The following is a 27,357-nucleotide window of genomic DNA, read 5'->3' as shown; positions in this document are numbered from 1 at the left end:
TGTCTGGAGACTCAGCAGACTCTCCTGGCTGCTGCTGTTACTATGTGGAGTGTGTGTAGGGAGGTCACTGGTCCCAGGCAGGTTCCTTTGGGCCTGGGGGTTAGGTACAGGTGGGCCGGAAGGTCCTGACTTACCTGTTGCACCCTTGGCTGTAGCGGATGCGCTGGCTCTTCTGGGGAAAGAGCCCTGATTGTCTGGGAATTTCTATAGTGAATTGTGAACCATGGGGTTGTGACCCACTGGGATTCATGAACAGGTCCAGAGGGATCATGATCTGCTTCCTTTATGGCTAGATGGGAACTTTTTATCTGGTGTAACAAGATGGCATAGCTCCTCCCAGCTGCCATTGTTCCCCATGCAGAGTGGGGTAGGCTGCTGGTCCAATTTGCTTGAATGGACAATGATATCAGAGCAGAAATCCTGTGCATTCTTTAATGTGTTGCAGGGTTGAATGCGATGCAGTTACAGAACCTGGCTGCATTAGCAGCTGCAGCCAGTGCAGCTCAGAACACACCAAGTGGCACCGCTGCACTCACTTCTTCCAGCAGTCCCCTAAGTGTGCTCACCAGTTCAGGTAAGAAGGCCATTTGTTGCATAGTGCATTATTGCATGGCTTAGGTCAGCTTTTATGCCACCCTCTGTCTCTCAGTCCATAGTTAATGCTCTGTGTATTCTTCCCTGGGTAGGCAGTTGTAACCAGTAGAAATGGTCTTTTTGCTCACCTGTCCAATGAGGTTCTCTAGTATTTGTTAAGCTAGGTATACTTTTGCCAGCAAATGCTTTTGTGTGAAAAGGTTATTTTCTCCAGGGGCTTACTTTAATCTTGAGTAAAAGGAAGTGTTGGGATTGCCATAAAACAGGAAGTCAGCACCTCTCTAGTCATTGCTAGTATATGCAGGTCACATGGTCCATCACTACTCAAGCAGCATTTTAGGCAGATGCTGTAGAGTTTTTGGCCTCTCCCAAGTTTTCTGACGATAGACACGCCTTTGAACATGTATGCAAGAAAATTCACACACAGCTTTATCTTCATTAAAGCCTGAGGAGCAATCACAGTTTCCTCTAAAACTAACATAGCTCTAATTTCCAGTATGTTTTGTTGAGTGGCTAGGGAGAGGAGTCACATACAGCTGCTCATGCAGGTGTGCAAATACAGAAAAAGTTATTTTGTTCTCCTTACCCTTTTTTTATTCTTTCCGATATCTTTATTATGGGTGTAATACCAGGGAGATTAGAACATCTAACATCTCCTTAAGCACTGTCTTGCTGATTTCTTGTTAAGTGTGATTATCTAGACATCCAAATTACCAAAGATAACAAATGGCAAAACAAAAACATACACTCAAACTAGATTATATGAGCCAAGCTCTATTTTAGTACCAGTGTAAGCCAAAATTTTGCCTGGGCCAGTTGCTTCTGCCTACTCTAAACTACTGACACAGGAAAAGAAAGAGGTCCCTTTATTTATAGAGCCCATTTCTTGCTTTGGATTGTCATGATTTCAACCACTGTTGACCATCATTAATATTCATAGGGTTAGGGAGAGGACTGTACTTTACTGGTCTCTAGCAGAGTTTTTCTTTTCATGGAAAGGCCTAATTGCTCATCCAGCTCTAATATACAATCTATAGAGATAACAACCTTACCTCTGTCTGCCAGACCAATCTACTGCTGTACTGATTCAGATACATACTGCTCAGCAGGCCCAGATGGCTAGTGTTGGAGAAGGAGACTTATGGGAACTTTGGTTGGGAAACCTCATGTTGCAGGGTCAGAAGTTAAATTGTGGACCTTTGGTTTTGATTTAAATCAGAAGGCTTCCCCTATCTATGGAAGTCCCTAAGGAAGATTCAAGCTCAGAGGGCCTTCAAGAGAACGCCTGTTGTCAGAGAAGCTGTCCCTCATAATTTTTTTTACTGAGAAGTGTGGTTCACCAAAATTGACAGTTACTCTTTTAGTTACTTTGGCTGCCTGTCAGATTACCCTATAGTAAAAATGTGTACCCTAAAATCCATCTCAAAGAGTTTAGGCTATAGAAGAGAAGAGAGAGAGAATTCCCAAGGCCCTCTGCTTCAGTCCCTCCCTAGATAAAAACATGTTAGTGAGCATAGTCTAAGAACATAGATATTTCCTTGCACTGAAGGGGAGTAGTTGTACTCTCTCAAGATCAACCCATTTGAGATGTCAAAATGAGATTACACACACAACAGATTGTGCGAATGTTCAAAATATGATCTCACAGGCTCTGTTGGGCTAGTCAGGTTTGGTTCTTACTCAGTAAGATTTAAAGTTGGGTGTGTATATATACACACAGCTAAGTCCTGACTCCCAGAGTTGTGAGGATGTCAGAATTTAAGCTTTCATTAAAAACATTTTTCCAAACTTCACGTGTAGAGGAAGAAAAAACTTGAATGTGACCCTAGTGTAACTGGTACAGTGGTGTTTGTGTGACTCTGCAGACAGCCTCCATCCAGCAGAGCGGAGCAGTAGCCGTCCTTGGCCCCATATCTACCACCAGAATAGAAGCTGGTCTTTGCTGCTTAATGGGACTAGGCTGTAGGGTTTCAATGCCACACTGGGCTCTCTAGAATTGGCTTCCCCTCAGTGGAGCTTAGATGTTCTGCAGGAATATCATCCACTTGATGAGGCTCAGATGCATCCCAGGGCTCTGCTCCTGTCCTTTGACCTTTTCCATGGGTCATATTGGAAGGAAAAAATAGTGGTTTTCTCTCAAGTGCCATCCACTCCTGGTGCCAAAATGAGATGGTCCCACTCAGAGGAGATTGTGCAGATCTCTGATTCTCCTTATCCTTTCTTCTGTGCTTTAATAGCATACAGTATAACTAGGGTGACCAGACAGCAAATATGAAAAATCGGGACAGGGAGTGGGGGTAATATAAGAAAAAGAACCAAAAATCAGGACTGTCCCTATAAAATCGGGACATCTGGTCACCCTAAGTATAACCTCAGAGTTACGAACTGGCCAGTCAAACACACACCTCATTTGGAACCGGAAGTACACAATCAGGCAGCAGCAGAGATGGAAAAAAAAGGGGGCAAATAGAATAGAGTACTGTGTTAAACATAAACTGCTAAAAGAAAAAAAGGAAGGCAGCATTTTTCTTCTACATAGTAAAGTTTTAAAGCTGTATAAAGTCAATGTTCAGTTGTAAACTTTTGAAAGAATGTTTTGTTCAGAGTTATGAACATTTCAGTTACAAACAACCTCCATTCCCAAGGTGTTCGTAACTCTTGAGGTTGTACTGTAATATAGTTAAATGTTGATATTTAAACGATCATTGTTGGACATCTGAGTGACCATCCCAAGGAGATGTATAGGGCAATTCACATCTCTTAAAGCTATTGTTTCAGGCTGTCTGCAGACTCAGGCAGACATTACTGCATCAATTACACTTGCTTCTTGTTTTCAGGGATTTTTGCATAACTGCAAAGGCTAAAGACCTTAAAAAATTACAGTTGTGATTCTGGAGAACAAGATAGCAGTGCCAAGAAGATTGTTGGGGTTGTTGACCTGGCAAAATCTGGCTCAATTTTAATCCTGTGCTGTACTGTGCTTATATGCCATTTACTGTCATTCTTTTGAAAAAAGTAGAAGTAGAACTATAATCAACATTCAATGTCATGGTATGTCTCCTCACAATTAATCACAGAACTTTGAGTCTTGACACCACTGGCATATCAGTTAGTTGATCTCCAGTATTATCTCCTCCTTTTTTTTACTTGCATTTGTCACTGGAAGGGTCTTTGAGAAGATCACCTGTGGTGAGTTCAGTGGGAGGATTACCTACAACCTTGCCACTACAGGCTGTGATGTCTTCAGATCCTACAAGCTAAGTGGAATGAGGCCTAGTTAGTGGTACTTGTTAGACTGTAAGCCTTTTGGGGCAGGGACTGTCTGTTATATGTTTACACAGTACATAGCATAATGGAGCTGGGGCCTCTAGGCACTACTGCAATACAAATAGTAAGTATAATAGTAAAACCTAAATAATGTTAGTGATTTTCACACCTCTCAGGCCATGCTAGTCTCTTATTTAGAGCCCTTTCCTGGCTCCCCTTTTTCTATGTTAAATTCAAGCTCATGGTCCTCACTTTGAAGCTGTGCACAACACCACTCCTCTCTACATCTCTGCTCACATTTCTCCCTAATTCTATTCCACTGCTCCCTGCCTTCACCCTGGCCTTGTTTATGTGAGAAATATACACTGATTTAATTTAAATTTGTTTTTACCATCAGTTTAGTTGAACCAGTGCAAACCCCCGTGTAGGCTCACTTATCTCAGTTTGAGGGATTATTTTGATTTAGCTTAAACAGATCCTAATTGACTATGCTAAACTGAAATAAGTGTCCACCCAACCTTTTGCACTCAAATTGGTTTAAAATTACACCTTAAATTAAACTGGTGCTGTTTTTTTTATATAGACAAGACATCCATTCCCTTCTCTCATGTCTGTTCCCTCCGTATCCTTCTCCACTCTTGGCTTCATTCCTTTTTTTGTGTAACTCCTTGTTCTTGAAATAATCTCTTTCTTGTGCTCCAAATGACTTTGTTCAGATCCTGCCTTGTGGCGCATTCTTCTACAAAGCTTTTAAGTAGTTAACCATTGTAGAAGTAAATCTCATTTTAGACACGACACAACAATTAGCACCATTTTTGAACTTGGACCTTCGTCTAGCCAACTGGTATGTCGTCTGTTTTGTCTGTCAACTTGTGGAACAGATCATAACATTCTCTCTGCATTGTATAGTGCTAACCATACTAGCTTTGCTCAAATAATAATGATCTGTTAGGTGGCCCTCTTCCCTCCGAGTCCGTATGGAAATAGTAACCCAGCTTAGCATTATGGAAGGGATACTGTTGTTGGATTCTTTTAGTTGAGATGTAAAACTGAGGTTCTAACTAGACTCCAAAGGTTCTCTGGAACTTTTTATAACGAGTAGTCTTGTTGACCAGGTATCATAGCTAAAATGAAATCCAGATTTTAAAATTCTGGTCTCCTTTGTTCCCCTATAGTTTTTATTGGCTACAGGATTCCTTATTTCTGCCCTAAAATGTTTTGTAACTTTGCTGTACCCTATTAAATAGCTAATATACCACCCCAGAAGTGGCTAAGTGTCAGATGACAGGTGCAATTATTAATGTATAAATTGTGTAGAATAGATTTGGATGAAAAATAGTGACGACAATTACAAAATATTTTTTCAAAAATTAAAACTTCAACCAGCTTTAATAGTATGTAAACCACATTGAGAACATTTTGGCTGAGGTGCAATAAAAACATAAGAGATTAACTGAATAGAATATGCTAAAATGTCCCAGCACTTATCGCTCACTGATGCTTGTCAGCCTGTGTACGCTTGTGATCTGTCACATCCAAAAAGGTGGCTCTGAGATGCCTCTATAATAACAGGGAATGATTCCTCTTTCTCACCAGTGCTGAGATCTGTACAGATGACCTATGGTTTGAACCTCTATTCCCCTGGAAATATCTCTCTTTTCAGAAACTACTGACCTGAAAGAGACAGGGTGCTTCCTATCAGCTGCCCTATCCAGTTTGTTGTGACTAACTCTATCTGTTGTTGAACTGGGTTCAGTGTGGACTGTGAGTGTGTTAGAGACCACGCCTGATTAATAAATAATCTGTTTGATTCTTTGCTAAAAAGGACAATTAGCAATCACACTCTTGTGATGGAGGAGGATAACGTTTGTGTTGGAGATGTTTGTTCTCTGACTTGTTCCTGGCCCTGACCTCAGCCCCAGCTGCTGCAGCAGGAATTCCATAGTGGAAAATGATTTCAGTTGCCAGAATAGATTCTAGGCATCTGTTCTCTGTGCTCTATCTGTAAGGGAAAACCTTGTGTTCAGTCTGACTGGAGCCTTCTTTAATCTCTCCAGGATCTCTCTCTCTCTCATCTTGCATGTGATTGATAGTAATACAGTCTCGGATACTTATTTTATTCCACATTGCAGCACTACTGATTTTTATATTATTCGGGTGGAGACCCCAGCTGGTTATCATGCTTTGGTTGCATCCAGGCCTGGCTTAGATACTCTGCAGCGAATGTATTATTAACTATGTTGTTGTTATTTTATATTAAGTAGCATCCAAAATGTGCTGGGTACTGTACACACATACTCACTCACTCACTCCCTCCCTCCCTCCCTGTCCCCAAAGAGCTCTTGCTATGAAAAGACAAAAACAGTTAAAAGATGCGGGAAAGGGATTCCTCCTACATGCACATCAGTCAGTGGGTTGATTGGCCATAGCTGCTTAGTTCGTTTTTTAATGTAAACTATCCTCAACTGCCCTGCTCTAGTCATTATTGGTTGACTAGTTACTAGCATTGCAGTAAAAATGGGTTAACAAGGGATTTGAATGATAAAGGGCAGAAGTTATTGTTTGGTGTTTAATTCTCTAATTTTAATAGCAGGTTCCTCACCTAGCTCGAGTAGCAGCTCCTCTGTTAACCCAATGGCCTCTCTTGGAGCGCTGCAGACGTTAGCAGGTGCTACAGCAGGCCTCAATGTCAGCTCTTTAGCAGGTAAGCTCTGTGTAGCGAGGGGAGGGAAAAATGACTGATTATAATTCCTATAGTTGTGCCACTGCTTCCTGGATAAGCTATTCTGTTTATCCCTGCCTGTTCTCCGTTGCTTGTTTCTGACAGCAGTGAAGTGTATTGAAAGTTGACTAGCATCGGCTCAGACACACCACTCAATTATTAAATCTTCATTTCGCTTTTCTTGCATAGGGATGGCAGCCTTAAATGGTGGCCTCGGCAGCGGTGGCCTCTCAAATGGCACGGGTAGCACAATGGAGGCCCTCACTCAGGCGTACTCTGGGATTCAGCAATATGCTGCTGCAGCATTGCCCACTCTCTACAACCAGAGTCTGTTAACACAACAGAGTATTGGTGCAGCAGGAAGTCAAAAAGAAGGTAGGTGGGAAGTTATGCAGAGGACTTGAGTGCTTGAGTGGGGGTTTGAGGAAGAGTAAGCCTTGAGCCTTATACACATACCACATGCACAGCATTTGCCTTCCTAGAATCACAGAAGCTAGAGTGAGAATTCTCTTATAGTTCCTCCATTCGGGGAGGCCACTGCAGAATTGTTCCATATAGTTGATTTCTCTGGTGCTTTGTTCAGTTTTAAACATTCCTTTGGGGGGAGGTGTCGCCACAGCCTGATACGTGTCACTATCAGGGATATTTATTTTCTTAATTTCATTTTATTACTTGAATTTCTTCCTTTTGTTACCACCCTGAACAGTCCCTGTCGCTGGTATTTTGACACTTCAGATACTGGATTAATTTAGCATGTAGAGTGAAAGACTGTGAAAGAATGAGGACTATGGGACTATGATGTGGGCAGCAGGTGGAATGAGGAGGAGGATTGACTTAGAGGCAAGGAACAGAACCTGAGAGTTTTAGGCCATTGCCAATATACAGGATATCAGGAGCATTTTAGTCTTTATATTCAATTTGGCTGGTTTCCTCATGCTGGAGACTTGGCATAAGTACCTGTTTTGTTTTAGGCAGCACCCTGGGCTGATTCATACCCATAGGTCTCCCATGCAGCAGCAAACGAGATCTGTGGTGCTGAGCCAATGTTGACTTCAGTATGATGCAGAAAGTGTAGTAATTAGAGAAAAGACAGTGGGGAAGGAGCTAAAATCACTTTAATATTTGATCCCAGCAACAGACCATGTTGCTTTATTTTGAAATCAAGATGGTCCTGTCTACTGCTTTCTCGGGGAGGAGAGGGCAAAGTTAATTATATTGAATGGCTCTTGGTCTCTGCTTTGAGATTAGGGCCCAACCTCCCATGCTTTTGCTGAATTTGTGTTTCTAATCGATGGATGTTTTGAAGGTCCAGAGGGAGCCAATCTGTTCATCTACCACCTCCCCCAGGAGTTTGGGGACCAGGACCTGCTGCAGATGTTCATGCCATTTGGGAATGTCGTCTCCGCCAAGGTTTTCATTGACAAGCAGACCAATCTAAGCAAGTGTTTTGGTATGTTGGTTCCAGTCACTGTCAGTAGCAGGGGGTGAAGAATGATATGATATATCACTGCCATTCTCTGGGAGAAAATAAGTTGGGTGGAGGTTTTCATGGAGGGATGGCAGACAGTTGCATACAGTGGTCAGATAGGCAGAGGTATTTTTCTTTATTCTTTGACCTCAGTAGTCAGTCTGTCTAGGAAAGCCCTGGCCTTCAGACCCCACTAGCCTGAGGTGGTGATGGAATAATGTGGGTGTGGGCAACTCTTATAGTTAGGACCTTACCAATTTCACGGCTGTGAAAAAACATGTCATGGAATGTGAAATAAGTCCTTCCCCGTGAAATCTGATCTCCCCCTTGTGGCTGGAAGTGCCCCTGTTAGGGGGCTCTTAGCTGCAAGTCCCGGCTGGGGGGATGGAGAGGACTTGTCCTTCCCCTCCATGGCCACTCTTGCTCTCAGGAGAAGATCAGACCCACCTCCAAGTGCCTCCCCCTGCTGCAGAAAGCTCTAGCCCCGGAGGTTCCTTCAGCTGGCGGAGACTTGTGGAGGTGGGTCCAATATCGCCTTGCTCCTGGGAGCTGCCCAGCTGGGGGGCTCCTAGCTGCACCTCCCTGCTGGGTTGGGAAGGAACAGGACTTGTTTTTCCCTTGCATGGCAGCTGGGGGCGGGGGTGAGATCAGACCACCTCCGAGTGCCTCCCCTTACTCCTGGAAGCACCCCCAACCAGGGAGATCCCTGCTGGACTGGGGAGATACGGGACTTGTCCTTCCCTTGCATGGCAGCTCTGAGAAGGGCGTGGGGGAGATCAAACCCACTTCTGGGAACCTTTACGTTTGGGACCCCCATGGTTATAATACTGTGAAATTTCAGATGTAGACACCTGAAACATGAAATTGACCAATTTTAAAACCTTCTGGCAGTGAAATTGATCAAAATGGACTGTGAATTTGGTAGGGCCCTACTTATAGTAGAGTCCTCAATCCTGTTATTTACTGGGCCTCCTTTGCATATTGGGATAACTGTAGCGGATCCTACTGGTGCAAATGACAGATTGTTCCTCATAGTCTCTTCTCTAGTGCTTTGTCCAGTCTAGTTTTGAGCAAGTGATGTGCGTTACTTCATTTCCATTAAGAGATTATTTCACAGCCTAATCCAGTTCACCATCTGGAAGGTTTTCCTGATATTCACCTTGAATTTTCCTTTTTTTAAATTTGATCCCATTACTCCTAGTTATGCCACAAGGTACTGCCCTAAATAATTCATCATCATTAGTGTTTACACCTTGAAAAATCTGCAGACTGTTGTTATGGTACCATCCTGACTGTTATTGGTTAGCCAAGCAATAGTGGATTCTACTCACATCCATTATTAAGGTTGCAATATAGCTTTCATTATAATTTCTTTTCTTATCAAACATATCTTTGTGAAACATTCATCTCATACTGAAATTACCAATACTTGGTCTCTGTCTGAAGGGGATATTTTTAAAGTTCAGCCAAACTCCTTAAAGCTTTAATTGAGATGGAACTACTTTTCCTATGTAGAAGGTGGCAAAGAATCTGGTCCTTTGGAAAATCCTGAGTTTGAACAGAACTGCAAGATAAGTGGTTGAAGTTCGAAGTGTGGGGAAAAGCCTTCCCTCAGAATTTGCTGCAGCTTAGATTTGGAAGAAAATATTATCACTTCTTAGCAGATGATATTGAGCATGCTTAAGTCTACATAGAACATAATAGAGCCTTGCTCATTTTGTGGCATCGCTGCATGTTCTCTATGCCTGTCATGAGCAGGGCCCTGGGAAAATCTGCAGAGATTGTGAACATCTCACTGAAATATGCACAGCAAAATTCTTTCAGATCGTGCTTTAATAATAGAGACTAGAGCAGTGTGAGTGTGAAAAAAGATTAATGGATGTTGCAGTCTCAAGGTGTTTCTACAACAATCTACATACACTGCTTTTTCATCCAGCCCTCCAGCGTAAACAAATGTAATGCTCCCCTGTTAACTCAACTTGCAAAATACTTCCTCCAATCAAATAAATAGCAGCAGCAAAGGAGGCAATTTATTTTGTGGTTTTTTTATACCATGCCAATCACTCTGATATCTGGGTATTGCCCAGATTGAATTTCAAAGCCTAATTTCGATTGTATGAAGTCTAACACTATTAAGCAAAGCTGTTTAGTATTTTCTGTTTTTCTTAAAAAACAACCCTGTAGTTACACAAATTTGAGCTTGCAGTGTTAAAATAATAAAGCCAGGAAATACTAAGGTTAAGATTCCACCAGCAACGTTAACTCAACTAAACTGAACATACATACTGTTTTCCATTCTTCTTTTCTTAGTTAAATGTATAGAGATTCATATAAACTGTATCTTTAAACATATTCCATAAAACATGCAGGATGTACGGTATGGTCAAATAAATCGTTGTTGGAACCTTATTTGTTGTGTATCCTAATTCATGGTCTTTTTAATTCTGCAATCTTAACATGGTGCTTTTTGTGTATAGTTCTGTTGATTTTTCCTCATTTTTCTAGTCTCTGAACTCCTGATAATTTGTCGATATTTTTTCTGGTAATGAGGTGCATGGTCATACCAGAACCTTAGGGAATGGGACTACTCTTTCCCTGCACTTTTGATGACGGTAGTATGCAACCCAAAATTTGCACTGGTCATGTTTGCTTTGGAAACTTGTGTCTAATTTCATGTCCCCCAGTGCTGTTGAGTCTCTCATAGTAGTACTGTTTCCCAGATTTTTCCCTCTCTTTTCAATTACTGCAATTTTAGTTATTTTTCCAAGGATGTGCTTATCTGCATTATCCCAAGCTATCACATTTTGTTGTTTTCTGCCCACATATTTATCCTCTCTATATCCCTTTTGTATCTTCCTTTGTCTTCACTAGTATTTCTATCTCCTTCCAGATCGATAATGTCCTAGTTGCTCTCTGTTCTACATCATGAGCAAAGATGTTTAGCAAGTCCAGAACTAGCAGATTCCTTGTGGTACTCCATGAAATATTTCCCCAACTCAGTACTTTAGTATTTTCAGCCAGCTAGTGTTCTGTGCATGTTATTGTTCATATTCGAGATATTTTAATTCATTTTGATTAAAATGTCTGCTTGATCAAAATAAATATCTAAAACTGCACTTCTGTCAACTAATGTTGTAATCCTATTAAAAGAGCCAAACAAGTGTGTCTGGCAAGATTTGTGTTTTGAAATCCACAGTGCTGTTTTTGTTGTTATGGTACCATTATCCTCTAAATGTTTTTAGCGATGTTTTTTCTTTTAATATTTGTTCTATTATTTTAGTAGGGATAGAATTTTAGACTTAACAGGAAGCTAATTAGTAGGATGCCTCTTACTTCACTTTTTTGAAGATTGGGACTATGTTTATTTTCTCTCCTCTCTCCCCAGTTACCTTTAATACTTTAAAATAAGTGAGTGGTTTGATAATTTTTTGGTTAGTTCCACTAAATCCTTGGATGCACCTAATCTGACCCCGCCAATTTAAGTATGTTTACACTTTCTTAGTATTCCCTTATTTTTTTTAGTCAGTATCTGTTGCTATATATCTTTCTTACTTCCCAATTGTCCTTACTTGTTAATGTTTTTCTAAGGCAAACTTTAAAAAGGAGTTAATTATCTTGGCTATTTTAGGGTAATTTTCATCTCCTTCCTCACTTCTTAATACACTTAATTTCTCCCAAGTACTACTTACCCTGATTATATATCTGTAAGAACATTTTTATTCTCCTTAGTCTCCCTGGTTAGAATATTTCATTCTATGTTTTGGCTCCCCTTACTTCCCCCGTCCATTCACAGCTTTAATTAACTTTTGTAAACTTCTTTCTTTGCCACCCTCTTTTTTCCTTTTCCAGTACTTCGTTTATTTTGAATTCAGATTGCAGATAATTGCTCATGAAACCACCCTGGCTGCTGCTTTTACTTTATATTATTTTTTCAACAAAGTTATAGTCTGTTTTGCCTGAGGTATCATGTCTTTCAATTACCCAGCCATCTTCCATGTTGGTGGATTTTAACACTTCCTTTCATTTACAGCTTACTAGACTTCTTTCTGAAATCTAGTCCCTTTATACTGCTGGATTCTGTGTGCACCCATTCTTTATTATGGATGTAGTTTGTGCTCACTGATATCAAAGCTCCCCTATTGTCATGCATTCCCTGTCAGTTCCTCTATACCAGGGGTCGGCAACCTTTCAGTGTGCCGAGTCTTCATTTATTCATTCTAATTTAAGGTTTTGCGTGCTAGTAATACATTTTAATGTTTTTAGAAGGTCTCTTTCAATAAGTCTATAATATATAACTAAACTATTGTTGTATGTAAAGTAAATAAGGTTTTTGAAATGTTTAAGAAGCCTCATTTAAAACTGAATTAAAATGCAGAGCCCCCCAGACTGGTGGCCAGGAACCGGGCAGTGTGAGTGCCTCTGAAAATCAGCTCGCGTGCCGCCTTTGGCATGCATGCCATAGGTTGCCTACCCCTGCTCTATACTGTGGTTCTCCAAGGCATCTTCTCCACTGGTTGGAATCTACTTTTATGATCGTAAAGTTTTTCCCTGTATAACTAAGAAATCTCTTTGAAACACGCTAGGTGTATTTGTTACCCAGTGGAGATCTCTGTAGTTAAGCCTTTCTGAGTACAGTATCCTGTGGTCTCAGGTACCCTGAGAGCTGGCTCATTTCACCTTCCTAGTCTCTACTCTTAGGGGTCTCTAGCAAATGCCCACTGTTTCTCATTGTGGCCTTATTCAAAGAATTTTACCAACATACTTATTGTTTGTATAATCATAGTGCCTCAGCATGTAAATATTTCTAACATACAACGCCACTTCTCTTCCCCTTTTATCTTGCCTATACTGACATTCCTGTTACAGCTAGGTTTCAGTTATGCCCAATAAATCAGTTTTTGTTCTCATAACTGGAACATGGTCAATAGCTAAAGTTAAGGTTACATGAGAATTTCCATGCTGAGCTCCTGTTTGCAATTATTTATAACTTTCCAAAGTTTTCATCTTTTGGACTGAAAATTTCCAAGTTTGGTCTCTCCGCAGGGATGAGTTTTTGGGAAGTTTGAACAAAAAATCAGTAAGCTATGTTTGAATCTGAGGAGACTGGTGGAAAAGCCTTTCCCTGTTTGTTTAAAAAAAAATTGTAGTGATATTTTTTTTTTTTTTTTTTTTTAAACAGCTCTTGTGCCAAAGTGGCTTGTGGTAGAAAGCTACAGTTTGGCCCGGAACCTTTGCGAAGTGCCTGAGTGATCTAGTGAAGTTATGAGCTTTTGAAAATGGCACTTCACGCATACCTGTTTACCTTGAGATAACCTGGGTGCATGCAGCTCTTGAAGCAGAGGGTCTTATCCACTTGTCTGTTTGGGATCTAAGCATGCTATAATTATGTATTTTTCCTTTTCCCAGGTTTTGTAAGTTACGACAATCCTGTCTCTGCACAGGCTGCCATCCAGTCAATGAACGGCTTTCAAATTGGCATGAAGCGTCTGAAAGTGCAGCTCAAGCGCTCTAAGAATGACAGCAAGCCATACTGAGCGCCCCTCCCCTCTGGGACTGGAGGGAGAAGGATCTTCTGGTAAGTTGGGGAGGAGCGCACTTAGTGATTCGAAGTCCTAAGGCTGTGTTTTTACAGTCCTGGATGCTGATCCATGCCATTCTAGCTGGCACATCTTCCCCCTGAAGATTCAGCTGCAGCGTCCGCTGGGATTTCTGCTTCGGATGGAGGACAAGTTTGTGATTTTGTTTCCAGTATTTTACTTTGGATTTTAGGTGCCATATCACTGAGGTGTTTTGTTGTTGTTGTTGTTTTTCCTTATTTGAAGTTTGCTGTGTTTGTATCCAGTGTGTTGAGAAGGACCAATGCCAGCTACTTTAGTGGGGGAGGCGGGGGAGTATAGAAAGAGCAGCAGAACTGACATGACACCAGAGGGAAGAAGGAGGAGCAGAACTGACACCAGACAGCATTGAGGAAAAGAAAGGCGGGGAGGGAGAACCACCTTGAGATGAGCAAGGAGCAGACCTCATGTAGCCTTTGCCATGCCCCTTGCTCTCATATTTCCTTAGTTAAATGTCTTCTGTTGGGAACTTCCTATCTGAATCTGTCTCTAGAGCAGGTGAAAAATCTAGAAGAGCAAAGAGGTTAATGGGTTAAAAGAAAACTGCAGTGATTATTTTGCTATATAAAGTGGTATTTATTGTTGCACTGTGAATGTACACCGCACTTTATAAAAAATTTGTAAACACTGTCCCTGCCCAGAAAACCTCATAGTCCATCTAGAGTTACATATTAATTGAATTTCCCAGTGTTTAGGAAATCTTATTCTTGACTGATCAGCTGGGAATATTGCTAGGGTTTAGAGAGGCACTGTAGTCTGGAGGAATAAATTTGGGGCTGGAAGCCAGGAACTCCTGAGTTCTTGTTCCAAATCTGCCACAGACTTTGTGTCACCTTGGTCAAATCTCTTCCCATCCCTGTGCTTCAGCTTTCCCATTTCTATAATGACAATAATGCCCATCTCACAGGTCTTTTGAATTAATACTCACTAAGCACAATCTAAATGCTAATTATTTATTGTTAAACTATTAAATTAACAACAAATAATACAGCATACTTTACAACAGCTTCTGAGGTTTCTGCTGCCTTGCATATCCAAGTGGGAGCTGTTTCCGCAGTCATACTCTTTTCCAAAGGCAATTTCCTGCTCACTAGTAATTCTGTGATGTGATTTGGAATAGTAATTAGATTTACTTTTTACACTGCAGTTTTCTTTTAAAGTGGTGAGTGTACTAGAGCAGACCCTTGAACCACCCAGTCTTATTCTGCCTTTGGCAGTGGCTGTCACCCAATATGTTGAAGTAAGAGCAGACACTCCCCTCTTGAACACACACATTGGCAAATTCACAAGTGTGCAAAGAATGTGTTACAGGGCCTTAGTATACACTGATTTTAGGAGGCTCAAAGCCCCTTTGAAACTCTGGCCTGAAGCACATCAAGGAGTCACAGTAGAGGCTAGTGCTCTAACCACCAAAATCCACCTGTGTCACACGGGAAGTTTACAGTTTCTGTACATCTTTAATAGAGATTCCATTTACCTCATATTTTCTCCATTTCCACTTCTCCTTTGTGTTCCCAGTTTGGGGTGATGCTTTTCCTCAGCCCACCAAGTAACACTGCAATCCTGTGTTTGGGAGCTGGCTCCTAAGTAGGAAGCATGTGGGGTCAGACACAGGGTGTTTACTTCCTTCTCTACTCTAGCAGGAAGAGCCATAAGCCCCTGAAATGTTGTTTAGAATGTGCCTGTGTTTACAGATACTCTGTTACAGTCCATGGGGAAAGTCAGGCATATCCAGGGACTGGGTCCCCTGGACTCTTAAACCTCACAAATACCAGGCCTGACCCATTGCATCAGAGCACGAGGGTAAAGTGCCCTTTCTGTTGATGAGTTTGAAACTCAAATAGTTTTTTGGTGCCAACCTGTCTGTAGTGCTGGCAGATGGGTAGGAGAAATTGTCAGTATTATACAGAGAATATTGTGGTGAAAAAAGGTTAAAAGCACAGACTGCCAAATTTCCCATTTATGCTGGCATATGGTACCCTTTCATGTTGACTATTTGGGTCTCTCTATAAACATACATACATACACTTAGGCGAACCGTGTACACTTGAATTCTGTGCACTGGGAGAGATGTGTCCTGGTTTTCTGAGAAGAAAGTGTTGGAGTGTTAAGGCCTCTAAGGTCATAATGGGATTATTTTATAAATATACTTTGCAAAAAAAAAAAAAAGAAAAGAAAAAAAAGAAAAGAGATCATGATTGGGAGCAACTGCTCCAAGCATGACCTGCTGTAACCAAGAATGTTGTTTCTATTTTTATAGAAGTTTTATACCGCTCCAGGGTGGAGAATATTTATTACTTAAATTATTTCACTGGAAAAAAGGCCAGGGTTTTGTAGAATCCTGAATGTGATTGTTTTACACATACAATTATGTGCATGATTGAAACTACTGATTTTCAGTGGCCTGTTTTCAGGCTGACTAACTGCTAAATGAGGAAGGATTAATGCTGTGAATCAGTGGAGGGGATAGCTGTACTCTGTGGTCTCTACAGTCACTCTCTTTTATAGTACGCTACATGCTGCTGAGACCCTTGCTCCATTGACCCCAGACATGGGCCTGTTCCTTTAAGTAGTCATTTCAGTTGCCCTGTATTTAGTATCTTTAGCCTTTGCATCTTGTACTGATCAAACTCAGCCCTGTTGTAGACAGGTGTAACTTCCATTGATTTAAGTGGAAGATTCACCCACTTATGCCAGGGATGAATTTAGCCCTATGACTCTTCCCAGATAGTGTGATTATCTTTACTAGAAGCCTAACCTGGGCTAGCTCTTGTGCCTTACTGGCATGACTATAATGCAAGTATTGCCAATGCAAATCTATGCAGGTTAAATTCTAAGGGCCTGATCCCCAGCATCTCTGAATTGATGCAATTCCATTGAATTTAACTGAGCTACACTAATTTATACCAGCTAAAGATTGGACCCTAAATGTGTGTCTGTTTCAGCTTCATTCAGTCTATTGGTGTGTCCAGGCATGTAGTGCCAAAGTTAATAAATGTATCAAGTCTCTGACTGTTGGAGGTTTTTTACTGCGCAGTGTAGCTGATTGTATAAAATAAGTGTGTTCATTTCTGCTTGGTGGCAGCTGCTACAGACTAGGGATTTCTGCCTCTTCCTTCATTCCTTCCAGATTTGAACAGAATTTTCTTCCTCGCTCTTTAGCAGGAAATCCTGTATTTTTTTAATCGCTCTCATTCTATTGCAAATCAAATCAGTCAGCTGTTTTGGGGACCATTGAAATAAATTGACTAAACATAAAAGCAGACTTTGAATTAGCAGCCCATTGTGACAAAAATCTGGTAAAATCACTTTGAACTACTCTTTAGAAATAATCCAAATGAAAAACTGTCCCCAGAAGAAAAACTCTGTATGCTACCAAAGACTATTAAAGATGAGACTGGAAGGGAGAAGAAAAGAATTTACGTAATTGAAACTGGCAAAATTATTTGGGACAGACTTGACCCATTCTGAAATCCTTAAATATTGGACGCTATCGCAAAATATTTAGGTTGGTTATAATCTATGCACTTCTCTGAAATGTCTTAATGTTACATTGATATTGGCATAAGAGTTGACTCAGTTCAAATAACTACAGAAGGATTTGCTTAAATAGCCAAATGGGCAAAGTATTTTGTATGCTCTTAATCTAAAGAATCTGGATTTTCCAAAGAGATTCTACAAAAAATCCAGTATGATTTCTGTTGAACCACAGAACTCCAGACTGCATGTGTACTCTACAGATCCTTGTAAATAACAATCTGCTTCATAGAAACAAGGGGGAAGTATTTGCCTGCTTTGCGACTTTCAGAAGACATTTGATTCTACTTGGCATCCCATATTAAGAGCAAAGAATTAGGTAAGGCTGTGATTGGGCTTAGCCTGATACTGTTTAATATCTACAGCTGTAGCAAACCTACTCTGATTAGATTCTTCAGCACCTAAATAACAGAGTCTAAAATTAGATGTCTCCTTACTGCTTAGTTATCTTACCAGTATGCAGAGCTTGCATTTATTAGAAAATGCTTTTGATAAATATTCATTAAAATCAACCCTCATTTTGCTTAGGCTTAGAACTTTCCAAAAGAGTCTGAAACAATTTTTGGAAATATCTTTTATGTTTTAATGATGAGATAATAGATCAAACAAGTTAAATTTTTCTGGAAAATACAATTATCACCATGGGAAATTCCACCCAGGCAATTAAATCCTTAAATAAAAAGCCCTTAACCTAGACAGTAAAATGTATATTGGAAACTTACCTGCCTGCAAGGCAGAATTAACTCAAGCAATTCCATTTGTTGATCGCTGTATAGAAGGGGAGAGGGAATTCTGCATACTTGTGAACCCATTGACTTCCTCCTGAAATAAAACAGATAATCAGCAGCAATCTAAAAACAGCTCAATGAAACACCTTTTTACACAACTATTTCACCTGAGCAATGTCATAGCTAAAAAATTACAAATCAAGAGCGCAGATGCCCACAGTGTACATTTGGATTTTCCTTATGCAAACAGACAAATATAAGGATGTTGTGGATCACTAAGCGGAAATGTTACAAAGTATAAAATATAGAATGCAGAAAAATTTCAGTATAATGTTATCGACCACAAATGTGAGAGAGAAACAAGGACACAGAAATAACTGTCTCCCTTTCCTTATGTCATTATGTGCCCCAACCTGCCACCTCTTCAGTCTTTCATCCAAGTCTCTCCTTTAGACACTTCTTCCAAAAGGCCTCTAATGAATCCTAGTCTTTCCCTCAAAGTTGTTGACAGAGAAGACATCTGAAAATATCTACCAAAAAAAAAAAGACAAAACCACACAAGGAATTCCTATGATGTCTGCTAAATGTCATTTGAACCCTTAGCTTTTGTTCTTTCCCATGCCCCATTTCTCCACTGATACTTTGCCTTTCTGGATTGTAAGCTCTTTGGGGCAGAGACCTGGTCCTTGTAGCTGTTTGCCAAGCACTTAAAAAACTGCTAGAACTATAGAAATAATGTTTAATGTTGCAGTGTCTCTTGCTAGCTGAGGTTTCTCTCAGTCTCCTTGTTCAGTTCTGTCTCTGGAAGGGTAAGCATGGGGAAAAAACCCAAACCACCAGTGCTAGCCAGCCTGTGGCAACATGTTTTTGTTGCCCCATTATTCAGAGGAGGGTCCTTGAGTTCCATGAGCTAGCTGCAAGTGCTGTGGAATCATCAGGTTCACTCATAGGGATACTGAAAGCTTTACATCACTTACCAGCAACCCTTAAGCAGTTTTGAGAGACTCTGAAGGACATGGCACCACAACTGGTGTAAAGTGGAATCCTAAAAGATACCTCCCTTTCTCCTCTACTTTCCACGTTCCCTCTAAAAGGCTCCCTCTCTTTTGCAGTTTGGTGGCCACGAGAAGACAGCAAAGCTGTTAGCATCCCTTGGTAGGGATCCCATCAGATCTGAAAACTCTGCTCAAGAAAGGTTCAGGCAATATATCTTCCAGTTTTCCAAACTGGTAACAGTGACTGTAGAGTTTCTCAGTGCGCAGAATCCCCTTCTCGCAAATCAGAGTGCAGGGGACTTTCTATTGAAAGGGTTGGGAAAGGAAAATTTCTGCCCAGGTATAATAGTGTGAAAAGGGCTCAGCTAGGACAAGTCTTAAGGAATTCTTCTCTATTGTGTGGGGTTTTTGGTTCCGCTTATTTGTCTTGTACAATCTTTTCATTTGGTTCTAAAATCAACCAACCCTCCCACTTCATGGGTTCCTAAGGGATGGGAAGGGACTGGAGCTGAAGCAAAGAGCATGGATTTCCTGGGCTACCACTACCTAAGCATTTCCCTTGATAAGACATAAAAAGGTCTCAACTGTCAAATCACCTGTGAATTTACCCCCGTGTCCTCTGTCCTGTCTCTTGCTGTCTGAATTTCTGTGAGTTGGGTGTTAATCCTGGAGCCTTATCTTTGGAGGTGGGCTCCTGGGGTGGGGCTTGCTCTGTTGTCTTTCTCGCAAGCAGAGCTAGCAGGGACACTGGGCATGGGGCAAAGGTGAATGCACAGCAGTCCCACAAAACCAGTGTCCAAAGGGAAATCCAGGCCTCTGCTTCCATTTTATTTCTGGCATTTTGATGTTTACTTGGTGTCCTCCATGTACTTTGACTTTTACTTGTCCATCGTTGGCATGTGCTGCCCTCCCTGTCAACTCCCCTCCCCAAGAGGTCTCATTGTACAGTGCCCATTCCTGTTCTCTCTCTCCTTGTTTGGATGTACTGCTCTGTGTAACTCAGTGGGTCTCCCTCTTTCTGGTTTGTTTTTTTCTAGATTCCTGCCGTTTGTTCATCGTTGTGCCTAAAGCATGTCGATGTGGCGTTCAAGTACATCGTCCAAATCCTTGTCTCTTCAGCTTCTCTGATGCTTGAACTCTCACCTTTGACCTTGTGTTGACCTTTGACGCTGATGTGTATTTTTATTACGTTTGTTTCTTTCTTTGTTTTTGGTTTGTTTTGGTTTATTTTATTTTTTTTGTGTGTGTGCTGCCAAATTGGTTTTGCTAGAAAGACTGCTGAAGGAGAATATTTAAACTTGCATTTGAATATAAAAAAAAATTCTATTTTTCTAGAACTTCGTAAGATAACCACTTGATTTTGTGATTCTGACTCTTTGTAATTGTCTTCAGAGCAGCCTTGCTAGCATACCGCGTGGAGTATTTGTATTTCTGTGAACATACAGCCAGTCACTTTCTCGGCTTAGTTTTTTCTGTGTGCTTAGTTTTAAAAACAAAAATCTGAAGAAAAAAGTCAATTGAATGATGCGACTTAGCCTTTCAGGAGGCTTCTGGTCACATTTTGCTGAAATGGTTTCTGTGCTTGAGGAAATAGTTTGTATTTTTATGAGTTCAAACTCTGACTTGAGTGGCATCAGCACAAAACACTTGAACTATATTTTCTCCTGATTGTAGCGGCATTTTTGCCCTGGCACTTACTGTTTTTTCCTTTCCTGTGTAGTTATCAGCCTTTGTCTGCAGTGAAAATTTGATCAAAGTTGATGTTGTATTTTGTTAAACCCCAGCATGCTTGTTTTGTTTTTGTTTTGTTTTTGTAACTACAATCTCTTCAGCAAAATGTGATTGTTTTAGTTTTATTCTTCCAAACTCAGATAGTGCATGATTCCTGCTGTTTTCTTCACACCCTCGAATATATCACCTTCACCTCTCTGTTTTCTATAGTTTGTGCAAAAACTGAGCAATTTACTGGGTTTCAAAGGTATCCTTTTAAATTGGTGTTTTTGGTGTGACAAATTTCTGATCAGATGTCACCTGAGGCATCTACCTGTGCACTTAGACTGTCTGCCTGACACAGCATCTGGACCTTGTTCCATCTCTACAGCTGTCAGAGGCTCCCAGGAGGAGGGTTGGTTGCATTGTTCTTGTAGGAGTTTTGGTATCCCAGGATAGATGGGAAGCAGGTAAGTGAGGGATCGTTGCAGTAATTCTGCTTCTAAAATCCCAGGGAACTGGGGCTCCCTTCATACATTCTTAAATTTTATTTTATATAATTTGGGGCATAATTTTTGTGAGGTTCAGCCCCAGTTTAACACTGTCAATGAGATGGTGGAGGGAGGCTTAATGGCTCTAGGTTAGCACTGGCAGTAGAGTGTTCAGAATATCCCAGAGAAGGCCTTTATAAGCCTGGTCATGCAACTGCTGGCTCTTACCCCAAATGACAAGCACAATACAACAGCTTCTTACGCTGTTACCTGAACAGGGTACCAACCCCAGCTTCTCCTCTCAGGGGCCTTAGCTGGGGAATCTCTATAGAGATTTTTTTTTTTTTTTTTTAGTTTTTGTTTAGTCTTTAATTGGGTAAAGAGTCAAGCAGTTTCTGTTCCTGCCCTGCAGTACAGGCTACTATTCTAAGGGCAGCTGGCTTCCCCTGGTCCTACAAAACCATCTGCTGTGAGACTGCATGGCTAGAAACTGGCACTTGGAAGCACCTGCAAGACTATGGCTATGGGGAGACCCTAGTCACTAAGGGAAGTGAGTTGGTGAAGGACCCCAGTGTGGGAAAAGAATATGAGGTAAAATCCTAGGGGGAGAGAGGTTGGAAAGAGGGAAGGATGTGAGACTGATCTCCTGGCTGTGTAGGTTAACCTGTGCTTGGGGTGGTGAAAAGGGAACAAGACGATTTATTCTTTCCCCTCCCAGAGTTGGCTGGGGATTTCACTACTTCTCAATACATGTTATTTTTGACTGTGATTTATAGATCTGGGACTTGGGAGATGAGGCTGTATGAGAAGAAGGTGGAGACTCATTTTGAGATAGGATTGTGAGATGGCTGCTGTTAGCCCCACAGTCTGAATGCATCAGGCCGTCTGTCAGTTGGGGCGCTGAGACACCGTAGTGTATTGAGTAATTTTGCCAATACATTTCTATACAATGTGCATTCAGTTCCATGAGGAACTCTGGGGAAACCTGTGGAAAAATCTCTGGAGAAAACCAAAATGCCAAACGTTGGATGTTCCTTTCCTTTCCTTCCTTTTCTCCCTTTGGTTGTTTTAATTGTTCTGTGGTGGTTTTAATGGATTTGAGACAGTGGAGCAGCAGCTGCCTTTCTGATTTTTGGCTGCTTTTTGTGAATAATTTAAAAAAGAAAATTTACATTTTGGAGACAAACCTGTGGGCTTTTTTATTGGTACAAACGTATTTAACACTAGGGGTTTTGTACAGTTTTTTGCCTTTTCTACTAGAAAACAATGTAAAGTGATTCACTATGTGACAAGAAAACAATTTGCCACTATGACCAAATGTAGAGTCTGTTCTGCAGTAACAGGATTTAATCAACTCAAAGTCGTGATTCAGTTGTAGAAATGCTTTTCTTTACCTTGTTTGAGCTGTTCCTTTTCTTGTTTTGATTTGCAAAACAAAATGTCTTCTTGTGTGAAATTGTGTTGTACTCTGTAGAAAATTATGGATTTTACTTTAATGGTTTAAAAGCAGAGGAGCACATGTTGCTTTTCTGATCTGATCGCGGAGTTTGTGTAGTGGATTTAAAAATGAAAAGATTTGTTACAAGTTTGGAATGAGCGAGTATGTGTTAAAGGAATTTTCTTCCTTCGTGTGTTGTTTTTTTTTTTTTCTTTTTTTTTCTTTTTGTCCCGATGGGGAACTTAAAGCTGTTTTAATTGCACAGACACACCAACAAGTCATTTTGTATATGCCAAGTGTGGTACCTTCCTTTGTTTATTTGCTATTAAACTGTTTGAGAAGAGTCTGTTTGTGTCATTTCTGTGTTGAATCTCAATCTCTCATTCTACAAATGGGTGCAGGTGGGGAGAGGGGACTCTGCCAGCTGGGATTGAAAGGGGCATGGAGGAATACCTTCCTATTTCTTAGCCAGGCAATGTATGATAAAATGTTCATGATATGCCACTCTCTCTGGGTATATAAAATAGCTGTTGGTTTCAGCACTGTGCTAATCTATTACTGTGAATAGACATGGGCAAGAGTTTATTATCCTTTTGTCTTGCCCTCCAGTTTCTCTCCTCCTATATTATTTTTTTCTGAATATTTCTCTGTTCACTAACTTAAATTAATGCTTTTCTTTCTCTTGGTCCTTCTCATTCTCTCTCTTCTCCTGAGAGATCTCCTATCTTCCCTTGAATTTTACCCTTTCTCTCCCATCCTGGCAAAACTATTAACTCAGTAGGAGCAGGATTGGGCCCTGACCTATGGTGCAGTGTTCCGGGACTCCTCATACATACAACTCTCTCTCTAAACTGGGCTACAGGGTCCTGGGGCCCCTAACACACACCAAAAGATGAACAGCTGCGTGCCCACAGAGGCGGGATGGTGCACAGCATTTCTGCATACACACGGGAGGCATTTTTCTGTAGAGGAGAGGTTTTTACCCAAAAAATATTTAGCAGGAGACTGGGGTTATTTATAGCAATGGCTTTCAAACTTTTTTTCTGGCGACCCAGTTGAAGAAAACTGTTGATGTCCGTGACCCAACAGAGCTGGGGATGAGGGGTTAGGTGATGTAGGAGGGGCTCAGGGCTGGGGGAGAGGGTTGGGGTGAGGGCTGCGGGGTGGGCCCTGGAATGAGGGGTTCAGAGTGTGGGAGGGGGCTCTGGGCTGGGGTCTTGGGGTTGGGGTGCGGGAGGGGGTCAGGGCCGGGGAACCAGCCAATGGGAGTGCGGAACCGGTGCTCTGGGCGGGGGCAGCGCACAGAGTCCCATGGCCCCCCCGCCTAGGAGCCGGACCTGCTGCTGGCTGCTTCTGGGGCGCAGCGCAATGTTGGAACAGGTAGGGACTAGCCTGCCTTAGCCAGGCAGCACTGCTGACGGGACTTTTAACGGCCCAGTTGGTGGTGCTGACCAGAGCTGCCGTGACCCAGTCCCTTCCATTCCGCGACCCAGTTTTGGGTCATGACCCACAGTTGGTAAACCACTGATTTGAAGTACAGTAACTCCTCACTTAATGTTGTAGTTATGTTCCTGAAAAATGTGATTTTAAGTGAAATGATGTTAAGCGAATCCAATTTCCCTATAAGAATTAATGTAAATAGGGGGGGTTAGGTTCCAGGGCAGCTTCCCCCTACTCTGCAAGCACCAGAGGGGGGGGGGGGGGGGTTCAACCTTCAGCCTGCCCTCTCCACTCCTTCCCCCAAACCCCCACCCTTGACCCGCCTCTTCTCCCACCCCACCTCCTCCCCCTTTACTTCGCTCGCTGCGTCCTGGCTCCTTCCCCCCTCCCTCCCCTCCCTTCTAAACGCTGCAAGCCAGCTGATTGCCACATAGGGGAGGCGTGCCAAGTCCTCGCTCCTCCCCCCTCCCAGGGCAATCAGCTGGCATGCCGCGTTGGGGAGGCAGGGGAGGGAGGAGGAGCCTCGCGCTGAGTCTGCACTCCTCCCTCCTGCCTCCAAAACGCCGCAAGCCAGCTGATTGCCGCCGGCAGGGGAGGGAGGGGGGAGGTGCGCCGAGTCCTCGCTCCTCCCGCCTCCCTCCTGCCCAGAGGCTGCCAGCTGTGGAGAAAGCAGGCAGCCAAACAACCTGAGTGGAGCATTGCACAACTTTAAATGAGTATGTTCCCTCATTGATCAGTAACGAAACAACGTTAAGCGGGATGACTTTAAGTGAGGAGTTACTGTACATTCTTCTTCCCTAAATTTCTCTGGCCGCTTCAACTGAATACAGTATTCTTCACTTCCTGTCCTAACCTATTTGGTAGTGTTACTCTCCACTGTTTCAGTGGTGGGTAAAGTTATCCCTGTTTGTGAAGCACTGTGAAGTGGTTTGGAGTGAAATCTGTTGTGTAAGATTGAGGGGTTTGGGTAGACGGAATGTGATTCAATTAGAATCTGGCCAGGATATTAACATTAATATCCCTAAATCTTGAGGAAAGTACCATGGAAGTTTAAACCCAGCAAGTGAGCATCTTTTCAGTCTTTTTAAAATTCAAAAATAATGTCACCTCTCCTTCTGCTGACTCGTATGTAAGTCCCTTACTCAGACTGTCACAGTCTTGGGGCAGCCACACACTCCATTTCCAATGTGTCCTTCCTCTCTTTTGGCCCACTCCACTTCACCAGTACTTCCTATAATGACTATAAATCTGAGAGCAGCCCTGAGCATTAGATAATTCAGTCCTGTGTTCCATCCAGTGCGACCTGCCAATCACAGAGCAAGATGCTGTGCCACCTATTGTGTGATGCACTATACGTGCAGTTAATTAGCAACTGTTTAGAAGGGAGGGTAGGGAGACAGACTTAGAGGTGGGGGTGAGGGTGGAAGACTGGGCGAAGCAGCTGAATCAGGAAACTCATCTCTTCATGTGAGATGAAAGATTCCTGATTACACAGCAAAGTAGATTATGCCTGTCCCAGGGCAAACCTCAAACAGTAGTTGTGTCAGTAGCAGGTTGTGGAAACTCAGATTTAAACCCTATGTGCAGAAGGGGCTGTGTCTGCTTTACACAGAACACCACCTTTCAGCAGCAAGTTTTCTGATCCTTTCTTTGCCCTCCTGACCCTCCTGAGTTATATCTCAGCATCAGGAGCAGCAGAGAGGGCAGAATGCTAGCAGATTGGAGACAAGTTATCAAGCTAGTCCCCTCTCATGCTCTAAGAAATCCCTCAACCAATTTACACACTAAGGCCCAAATTCTGCTCTGAGTTACAACATGCAGCCTCATGCACAGGTGTAAATGAAAAACATTTAAGACCATCTCCTATTCAATTGCACTGTATACAATTGTCGGAGCGTGGGCTGCGAAGGCAATTGGCATAAAAGTGGGTATGTGCAATGAGGGAGGATGAACTGGTGCCCAAGGAGCAGTGGGCAGCTAAGCAGGCGGACAGTGAGGGTGTGGTGAGGCAGGCATGTATGGATTTTTGGGGGAGGGGGGTGGAAGAAAGAAGCAAGGTGCCCTGCTAATGACAATACAAGTCTTAGTTCCTCAGAGGAACCCTGGATGGTAAGGCTCTAAGTGGCCAAGGTGGTTCCACCTATCCGCCTGCCCTCAGCTATGATGCATTGGCTTCAGGTTGGTAAGTTGCTTGTGAGTATGTGTATCTGTCTTCCTCAGTTCACCAGGTTGAGCTTGATGGTGGCTCTTCTCAGTTTGACCAGGCAGTCAGCTCAGCACATTTCCTGGTACTTTCCCCCCCAACTCCTTAGCTGCTGAGACATGCTCTTACTTGTCTCTCTTCATCTCAGCAAGAAGACAGTTGCAGCAGCTGGGTCTGTGAGGCTGTGGCTTTCAGCAGAACAGAGTCCAACCCAAAGGTAAAAAGGTACCAGGTTTGTGGCCACAAATATAGGATAGCTCTGTCCCCACTGCAGCCACGGACCTATCTTTGTTAGAGAGGGCAAAGTATTCCACAGCCTCCCCCTCTTCCTCACAAGAACATCAAAGCAATGGTTACTAGTGGGGAGAAGTGCCTGAGTAAGGTGGTCCAAAAGCAGCAAGGAGCAGTTCTGCTGAATCAGTGACTCTTAGACAGTCTGGAGTGAAATTTTACAGGGCATCTGCTCCAGCAGAGAAAATAACATGATCTTGCTTTCACTTGGGTGGCTGTTACCCTGACGCCCCTATCCAGTGGGTGAAGCCTGCAGCTTTGCCCCACCCCAGAACTAGCTGCGTCTCCAGATCCAGGAATCTGAAGCGATTTTTTTTTCCCCTCAAAGGGGAGTTCAACCTCAGGCATATTTTTTTCCAAGAGGATCATATAAAGAAGCACTATGAGGAAGGGCCATTCTCCTGCCCCAGAATCTAAGGCAGCTATACAAAATACTAAGGGGGAAATGTGAGTGAGAGCCTCAGGCTGTCAAAGCCCTTTTATTTAACTCCTTCCTAGCCATCTGTGCCTGAGGAAGAACAGTTCTGTCTACCTTAGCTTTTTCTATAGTAGTCTCTAAGCACACAAAAGCCACATAGGATGGAGCTGGGGTAGTCAACAGGCAGACCGTGGGCCAAATCCAGACCGCCAGATGCTTTTGAATGGACCCTGAAATCTTTTCATTTACTTATCATTATTGTTGGGTTTTTTTTTTATTATTATTTTCTCTGGAGGCTGGACCTTGACAATACCTTTGACCAAGACATTTGGACTTTGATAAAAAAAAATAACTGACTACCCCTAGTGGGTCCTCCAGTGCATTCCTTCTGGGAGAAACAAGATGGCAAATACAATGATTTGAACACCACAGATGGGTTA

At 42.2% G+C, this 27,357-nt stretch overlaps 1 protein-coding gene across 6 annotated transcripts in view; it reads left to right on the top strand.

Moving 5' to 3' along the window:
- Positions 1–22,911, top strand: part of CELF1 (CUGBP Elav-like family member 1) — a 94,949-nt gene extending 72,038 nt beyond the window's left edge. For 4 of the 6 annotated variants that reach the window (XM_024215330.3, XM_029911523.1, XM_024215341.3 and 1 more), the window contains exons 9-14: positions 446–574; positions 6,452–6,565; positions 6,773–6,958; positions 7,890–8,033; positions 13,458–13,626; positions 19,964–22,911. In XM_024215330.3, coding sequence (XP_024071098.1) covers positions 446–574; positions 6,452–6,565; positions 6,773–6,958; positions 7,890–8,033; positions 13,458–13,585 — 701 coding nt within the window. In that variant the 3' untranslated portion in view covers positions 13,586–13,626; positions 19,964–22,911. The remainder of the gene's footprint in view (positions 1–445; positions 575–6,451; positions 6,566–6,772; positions 6,959–7,889; positions 8,034–13,457; positions 13,627–19,963) is intronic. The other 2 variants (XM_024215344.3, XM_024215324.3) reach the window with 1 other exon arrangement.
- The last annotated feature ends 4,446 nt before the right edge of the window (positions 22,912–27,357 follow it).

The sequence above is a fragment of the Terrapene carolina genome, unplaced genomic scaffold, assembly GCF_002925995.2.
Source record: "Terrapene carolina triunguis isolate 2854851 unplaced genomic scaffold, T_m_triunguis-2.0 Scaffold96, whole genome shotgun sequence".
NCBI classification, from domain to species: Eukaryota; Metazoa; Chordata; order Testudines; family Emydidae; genus Terrapene; species Terrapene triunguis.
Note: the sequence above shows the minus strand (reverse complement) of the source record. Positions and strands in the feature narration are given on the sequence as shown.